This window comes from Falco naumanni, chromosome 1 (assembly GCF_017639655.2).
Source record: "Falco naumanni isolate bFalNau1 chromosome 1, bFalNau1.pat, whole genome shotgun sequence".
In the NCBI taxonomy this organism is placed as follows: domain Eukaryota; kingdom Metazoa; phylum Chordata; class Aves; order Falconiformes; family Falconidae; genus Falco; species Falco naumanni.
The window spans coordinates 44924965-44933737 of record NC_054054.1 but is presented as its reverse complement, the minus strand read 5'-3'; the positions used below and the strand labels follow the sequence as shown (position 1 = coordinate 44933737).

Below are 8773 nucleotides of genomic sequence, written 5' to 3'. Positions count from 1 at the left end.
GAGAGCGTTACGCTCAGCGTGGGAGCTTGTGCTGTATAGGAAATACAGGATTGCTTCTTTTAACCTACTAACCCTCCCTCTGAGGGTCAGTGATATAGCTGCCATTTGAAAAAGTGCTGTAAGACAGTTTCTTAGGGCTTGGTCAGAGCTGAATCATACAAAACCACCTCCACTTTTGAAGCTGGTGTCAGTGCCACTAGCACAGCATGTGTTAGAAATGTCCCCTCGCTGCAGCACTGGCACAGAGAGCAGAGAAGGGCTGCAGGCTTAGCAGTGAACCCTGCCTTCTGCCATGCCCCTAACGCTGCTGAAATATGCATTAGCTCGGGCGGTACCATGGTGCAGCAAGCAGCTTCCCACAGGCAGGAGATATGAGATGTAGCCCCTAGTAGCTCTTACGGAAACACCCACTTACTGCTTTCTTAAAATAAAGGTGATGCACTTAGATGTTTTAGTGTTTTTTTAATTAAATGACTTAATAATCTACAGCTTTTAAGAAGGGGGGGGGAAGGTAGTAATAGTTTGCTTTATTATAACCTCTCCAGGAAGACCATCTTGAAGGATGGTCTTCTGTAGAGGTTATAACATGGATTTCCTACTGAAACATACAGGAAAGCAGCTGTGTCCTGTGGAGAGCTGTATTGCAACTCTGCCTGTCAGTAAACTCCACTTGATTAGGAAGGTTTCCCTTTTCTAAATCCTTCTCCTCCTCCCCTTCCCCAGAATTATCCCAGCCAGCACCAACACAGTGGGCAGGGATGGAGCCACTGATCCAGGTGGCTAAGGCAAAAAAAGGGACTTTTTTGGAGCAGCATGTATTGGTGAAGGAAAGCAGGAGCTTACATGCTTTGCTGAATCAGGGCCCCATCTTGAAGCACTACGGCTGAGCAAACAGGGAACTGTTTGGTTTGCTGCTGACTCAAACAAGCCAGCAAAAAAATCACTGCAGGTCGACCCAGAGCAAATACCTTCAGAAAGGTTCAGACAAAAGCAAAGCCTAAAGTACTGTTTTGTTTTGGGTTAAATGAAGTGCTTCACTTTTAAATGGAGTTTAAAAGTAGCTGGTTTGAAGATCTCTTTCCCAGAATGGGCCTGAGAAGGAAGTAATTTCAAACTTAAAAACTGGCATGTTTCAAATTTTCAGGGTTTTTTTACCAGCAAACTTCAAGTGAAACTCAAGCGAAGAGCAAACAGTTGCAGCATTGCTGAACCCGCCTTCTCTAAAGAAAATTTTGGCCACTGAAGGGTTGGGTGCCCCTCTATGGCAGCAGCAGAATGAAGGTGTGAGCTCTCCTGCAGGGGAGTAGCTCCCTGAGCGTTCTTCTTACTGCACCCAGCTCATCCTCCACCCAGCTCATCCTTCGCTGGCTCCTTCAGCAACTGCATTTACAAATGAAGTGTCCCACCTACATTTCATGGTTTCCCCTCCTACGCACCCTGAGACCCAAGTTCATTTTACAGGCTCAAGAAATGATTAACTTTTGATTTACAAAGTCTTTTTTTAAAAAGAAAACCCATTGCAGGTTTGTGCTTAAAAAAAAAAAGTAACCTCCCTGTCCCTCATATCCACCCACCCCCCCAAAAAAATGCATAGTGAAACTGATTTCCCTGTGAGCAGAGAACTTTGCTACTGAAGATGACAAGGGGTCCATGAGAAGCGATCAGGCCACTGCAGACCCTCACAGCCAGAATATAAACAGCGGGAAAAGCCAGTTACTGATGGAAAGGATGGCACCAGCAGTACCTGAGATGATGTTATGAGATTACACGTGGCTAGTGTAAAAAGGCATAGAGATAGATGACCAAGGTTAGGAGAATAACAGTTGGTCACATGCTACATGGAGTGTATTCTCAGCATGGCATCTATAGAACCTGAAAAAAAAATCTTTATTTTCTTTGATCAAAAATACGTATAGAAATGCCTGTTTTGAGGAAAATATCATACATTTTTTTCTTGTTTAACAAAATAAATTAAATATACATGACTTCTGTTTAAACTCTATATAGAATTACAAAGGTTTTATATTTGCAATTGGATTCATTTCCAGTCCATATAGGTATTTAATATGGTCCTTATTTATTTTCTCTTCTTTCTGTTTTTACTGTTGTTTGAACTGCAACAAAGTTGTATCATTTCCAAAATGTTATCTGATGGGAGGGGACAACCACACACAACCTAGGTGAGTATTTCTCAAATGCATTTCTTCCTACAATATTATTATTTCATTCTACTTCTTTCTTACTCTTTTTTCTAATGTTTTCATGTATTTTGCATTGACGTAGAAAATCCAGTAGCTTGTCACTGTGAGCCATCAGAGAAGGACAGCGTGTTTTGCTTTCTTCACCATCAGCAGTTCAATTATTATTATTATTAATTATTATTATTTCTTAAATATAAATATAAAGGTGTCCTGTACAATGTTCCTATTTCCTTCTTTCCTTTTTCCTGGTAGTGGCACTGAGTCCTAGGACCAGGGGAGCGGAACACTTGCAGTTTGATCTGCAGAACACCCCATGGGAAACATGATGCCTTCAACTTGCAGAAATTGAACCAACTACCTTGATTAGCATTTCAGAGTAAATGACCATGATTGAGAAGCTTTCAGCATTTCACGTTGTGAACAGAAATCAGGTTTTCCAGACCCTCTTGTGTCAATTTTTTCCCCTGGAAAAAGTGAATTGCTGATGTTTCCTCATGCTTTGGCACTAAACCTCAGCTACTTTAGAGCTCGAGTCACTCAGAGCAGGATGGGTCTGGCGGCTTCCCACCAAAACAAGTGATGTGCAGCAGGCACAAGAACAGCAGTGCCCATCCAGAAAAGCACCAGTCACCTCTTGCTCTTCTTGTTCCTTTTAGCAAACAAGGAAGGAGGTGGTGGTTCACATCCCTGTGTCCTGTCTCACTTGTTGCCACCTTGATTAAAAAATCTGGGAAGGCTCCACTGTTGGAGATGGCTGCCTCTCTGCTGAGTTTTGGAGTTCCTTCATTATTCCTCAGCTACATCCTGATTGCAATAATTAAAAAAAAAAAATCTCTTTTCTCTCTCTGTCTTTCTCTATTATATATATATTTATATAGATAGATATAGATATATACACATATATATACACACATACACACACGCATATACAATTATATATATATGTATATATATATTTAAAATTACATATATATTCTTTTCTGTCTGCTTTGCCTATTGCTGGCAGTGTGAGCTGACTTGGAGCAGTCTCTTCTGAGGTACCATGAGGAAAAGCCCAAACAAGCTACTGTACACGGCTGTCCTCTTAGCACTGGTACTGAATGTGCTGGTGCTGATGGACTTTGCCTTCCACATGTGAGTGGGTGTGGGTGTGGATGTCCGTGTAAATCTTTGGGTACATTTTGGATGCCATGGCTGGGGCGAGTGCAGGCCCTTGGGACAGTAAATGCTGCTGCTGGGCGACATATTCCTCATAGTTTATGGAGGAGATGCAGTCTTTGTCAGGGACCTGGGAGACACAGATCCTGTCCCGGGGCTGCGGTCGGTGCACGGGGGCAGCAGCTGGAGGGGAGCAGGGTTTCTTCTTGGTCTGGCAAAGCCACAAGAGGATCGTCCCAAAGATGAAGACAGCTCCGGCAGGGATGCCAATGATCACGGGCCAGGGCAGGCTGCTGGCCGAGGAAGGGGGTACAGGTGCACTCGGAGGCTTGGGATCTGGACATTACAGCAGGAGAGAGACAGAAAGAGTTAATTAAATGCAGGCAAAGTGGATTCAAAACAGATGTCACACTTGGGCTGGCTTTTGTACAGGCTGTCTGGCAACCCTGCCAGACCAAGTAACAAGGGAGAAATCAAGCCAGCACATGTTTGGGAACTGCTTTGCTTTTCAGTGCTCCTGGAAGGACAAGCAACTCATTTTCTCTGGTTGGGAGAGAAGTCTTTGGAGGATTCTTTAACTTTCTTATCCAAGCTTTAATGGACACAGTAGAGCCAGCCTGAGAGTTTCCCAAAACCCTCACTCTGTAATGAAGTGGGATTCACTGCCCAGATTGGAGGACACAACACGGGACGTGTCAGTAATACCTCCATGTCAGCAGCCCAGGAGGCACGACCAGGTTGTGCAGAGCCATGGCACATTGCCCACTCGCCTCTGGCAGGTCTGCGTGGTCTTTAGATACTCTTCAGTACCCCTATCTAGTGATATCGGAGCCACTCAGCAGTGCTCTGCCGAGGAAGGCAGCATGAATGTGATATTTTGGAGGTCCTGTGTGGCTGGAAGATGGAGGATGGGAAAAATGTAGGTGAGCTGATGTCCCTTCTTTGGTGCCCAGGCCATGGAGAACTGAAAGTTCACTTGGCATTAAAGTGTGTGTCCAACTCCCTACACCAAATGGGATCTACATTCACCAGTCTCTTTGAAGCTGCCATTGGCTTTCCAGGGGTAGCAAATTAAGCTACCAGAGGAGATAAGATGCTTCAGACAGCATCTTTCACACCTACCTCCCTCTTCCCCGCTCTGCTGTTGGCAGCCTGCATATCCCTGGGTAGCCACTCCATTTTCTCAGCCTGATCTCTTGATTTATCCCAGGAGGCGTCCTGGGGTAGAATCCTAGCTATTAAAATCCCCATCTAAATATCTGCCACCTGGGATTTCCAAAGTCCTAAAAAGTACCTAGGCACAGAATTCAGCTTGCAGGGAGACACTGAAGAAATTGAAAACCACAGGCTATCCAAATCACCCAATATGTTAAATTAAAAAATATATTGCTTCACTTTCAAGCCAAAATTCTTTAAGACACTACTGTCTTTTTCTCTCCTTGACAAATAATCCTATGCCTAGTTTGAAATATTAAATATATACCATGTGGTCTCTTTGAAGTTAGAAGGACCTATACTATTGACCTCCATAGACAAAGCTTTGATTCACCAGCACTGGAAATTACAGAATAATTTAGGCTGGAAGGGGAGTCTGGAGGTCATCTGGTCCAGCCCGCTGCTCAAAGCAAGACAGGATCAGAGAACTGACCCATCAGCTGACCACGAAAACAACAGTCTTCATGTTGGTTGGCAGAAATCCTTTGCTGGGCTGAAATGAAAGTGTTTTGATATTCATCCATGCTGTTCTTCAGAGCTGTCTATGTAAAATCTGGTAGATTCACAAGCAAGACGGTGGTTTTTAACTCATGGCCTTGAAACCACATCTTTGCCTTTGAGGGCAAGCTGGGTTCTCCTTCTCCGACACTGCCAATAACAACAGGCCTGCAGGCTTTGCTTCTGGTACGAGGCCTCATTATAGTCCCATTAAAATCAATGGAAAGTCTCCCACTGATTTCAGCGGGAGCTGGATTGGAGTCTCATAGTTCAGAAACTCCCAGAGGATTTGAGTCATATCCCACCCACGCAGCCTTCTCCTTAGGACTGACAGGCTTTCCAGTTGGGAGTTTTGTCCTCAGTCTAAGTGATGCAGAAGATGCCATGAGCATTCTCTTACTTGGCAGCCCATTGTCAGTATCAAAATTCAAGCCAGTGACTCTCGGCGGCTGCTGAGACACAGAGCATTGGCAATCAGTGAACAGGACAAGATGTGCTGCCGTAGTTACAGGAGTCACAAGCATCCTCCCCACTACCCACACAGAAAACCAGTCCTAACAGCCTGGGAGAGTTAATGATCTCTGTTTCTTTCTGGTGTCTTGACTGGAGACACCCCATCAGGCCTAAGAGCTAAAATGTTCTGATACTGGCTCCAGCACCTGCACTCCCTTAGTTGTGCTGGTCTTGTGATGGTGAAGGGAAGAAAAAGCAGTGAGATTGATTTTTGCCATAAAACTGGTGGATCTGAAGCTAGATTTACACAGCAAGATGAGGCAGAAAGAAATGCCCTTTTCAACACAAAAAATATTTATCAGGGCAGAACTGCAAAGTCAGGAGGCAAAGGAGCAAGTAACAAAGCCAGTGCCTCAAGCACACTTGATACAGCCCCAGTCAGACATGGCCACCAGCTCTGAGGTCTGGGGAGAGAAGGAAGCAGCTGTGAGTTTGGTACAAAAGTCCCCAGGGGATCATTGGGTAAGAATTTAACTAATGAACCCCTCTTTCTTTCACACTCATTCTTTTCTTTTCGTTGTGACCGGGACAGTTTTTATTCTCTCATTTTATGGGCTCATATCATTGTTTCCTTTAACCAGTAAAAGCAATACAAACAAGAGCAAAAGAAAGAAGAAGTGTAAGGGAATGGGACTGGAAACTGCTGCTATTCAGTTCCCCTCTCATGTCCTGCACCTTATCACTGAAGTGATGTAGTGCCTGCAACTGCGGTATCCTTTCCCAGCTCCTCTCCTGTACAGGAACAGATAATTCATTTCATTTCACCTTGCTGGAACCATTATTCCCCAAGAAGGGAGAAAAGGAAACATCATCAAGAGGATTTCAGCAGGGGTTGATTTATATCAGAGTTGATTTAGTCCCTCATTCATTCTTATCAGAACTGGGCATCACCGAGGGCCATGGAGCCCAATGGGCATCAGCAGTTGTATTAATAGATAACATGATGCAGACTACGGGTTCAGATGGGGGGGGAAAAAAGGCATAACTCACCTGGCAGGACTGTGAGAAAAGCGCTGCGAAAGCTGTAGCCCATGGTGTTTGCCCCTAGGCAAATGTACATCCCTGCATCTTCTTCCTTGGCTCGAGTAATCATTAGTTTGTTCAGGTAGGAGCCATCGGGACGGGACCAGACTTCTCCCGTGGGCAGCACAACAAACTTCTGTCCCCCAACATCGATGGTTGAGTTGTACTTGCTCTCTGTGCCATACTCCACCCTTTTCAGCCACTGGATGACAGGTTTGACATCACTGCGGACTTTGCACTGAAAGGACGTGGTCCCACCGTAGTCTACTGTTGTGTTGACAGGGTGCGTCCCTGTCAGGATGGGCTTGGATCTTGTCCTCTCTGCAAAAAAAACACAGGGAGCTCCATGAAAAAAGGTGTTTGCCAAGCTCATTAACTTATGATTGCAGAAACATAGGGAAAAGGTGTAGGAGGGATGCAAAATATTTGTCTAGTCCAACTCCCTGCCCCAAGGCAGGCTGAGACTTCTGCAAAACTCCTGATACAAACTTGCTCAGCCTCTGCCAAACCCTCTAATCGTGGATGCTCTCTAGTCTCACCAGACAACTCCTCCATTGACTGAGGCTTAGCAAGTCTTTTCTCATGTTCATCCTGAATCTTCCTGTTTCTAATATGGAAGTGACTTACTCTGTCTGCATCAGACCTGGAGAAGTTTGCCCTCCCTTTTAGCTCTCACATTTTCAGCCCTCTCTCCTGTACACTGAACAACCCTCTTAACTGCTAAGCAAACAGGGTCCTAAGAACCTCCATTACAAGGGTTTTCTCTTTGCTGTGTTTCTTCTCTCTCATGTCACTCATGAAGCATTTATATTTGGGTACCCAGTTTGTGGTGGTATGACTTGACACCACAGAAGTCAGACCTGGTGTTTCTGCTCTTTGTCCAGACTGCTGAATTTCCCCATTCCCTTGCTGTACATCACAGCTATGAGATGACAAAAGTGTACTCCCACTTACCCTCATGTATCAGGGACCATATCCCAGAATAATGGGATCTTAATGATGTAGCTTGATCTACACAGTCAGAGGCTGTGGCAATCTCTCTTGAGTCTTGATCATGGAAGATAAATGGCCTGATACTAGCCAAAAAGGCCAAAACCCATATCAGGATTAAATCTGGGCAGTAGTACAGGTCTAAACACAAATGAAGTGGATTATTTCACAGTAAAAGTTCCCTTGATATTGACCCTGATGATGTCTTATTGATGTTTATAAATACTTGAAGAGTGAGTGTGAAGAAGATGAAGCCAGGCTTTTTTCAGTGGTGCCCAGTGAAAGGGCCAGAGGCAGTGGGCACAAACTGAAACACAGGAGGGTTCTTCTATACATCAGGAAACACTTCTTTACTCTGTGAGGGTGACTGAGCACTGGCACAGGTTGTCCAGAGAGACTGTGGCATCTCCATCATTGGTGATATTCAAAAGCCGACTGGACATGGTTCTGGGCAACCAGATCTAGGTGACCCTGCTTGAGCAGGGGAGGTTGGACCAGGTGACCTCCAGAGGTTCCTTCCAACCTCAGCCATCCTGTGGTTCTGTGATGCTGTGTCTTACTACCATGCCTATTACAGTGCAATACGTATTCTCAGATACAACCTCATTTTTTAATCAGATTATTTAAAAGCACATATCTATTGAAAGTCCACACCAGAACCACTGTGGCTACTACCACTCTGGGGACAGTGACATGTACCTTCTCCTTTTGGTCTTCCCAAATGTCCCCTAAGGACAGGCAAAATCGGATGGGAAAAGGCCCCTTCTTTCATGGACTAATGGCAGGATATCAATATTGTCTCATTTTTTTTCTGGGAGTCCTTCAGCAGATATCTGTCACCTCTGTTCCTGGACCTGATAGCTGGGGACCAAACTCTACTGGAAGCCATCCCATGCCATGTCATCCACTGCTGGGGAAGCTGAAACCACAGGTACTACCAGTGAGGAAGATCTTCTCTTCATCCTTACCTCCCTGCTTTTATTATTTATTTCTTCAGACTAATCGTCCCCACACTCACTATGGAGCAAATTTTTTTGGAGGAAGATCTCAGAAGGCTTTTTCTTTTCTAGCCAATAACAAAACCCTTCCCTTCTCACATTTTTTTTGCCTCAAGTCTCATCTGATGAAGGAAACAAGATGGTAGGAAAGAAAATTAAACACAAGACGTTCACAAG

General features: G+C 44.7%; 1 protein-coding gene across 3 annotated transcripts in view; it reads right to left on the bottom strand.

Moving 5' to 3' along the window:
* Positions 1–1864: 1864 nt before the first annotated feature.
* Positions 1865–8773, bottom strand: part of FGFRL1 (fibroblast growth factor receptor like 1) — a 178728-nt gene continuing 171819 nt past the window's right edge. For all 3 annotated transcript variants that reach the window (XM_040591776.1, XM_040591784.1, XM_040591766.1), the window contains 2 exons: positions 6576–6929; positions 1865–3695 (listed from right to left, as the gene is read on the bottom strand). In XM_040591776.1, coding sequence (XP_040447710.1) covers positions 3286–3695; positions 6576–6929 — 764 coding nt within the window. In that variant the 3' untranslated portion in view covers positions 1865–3285. The remainder of the gene's footprint in view (positions 3696–6575; positions 6930–8773) is intronic.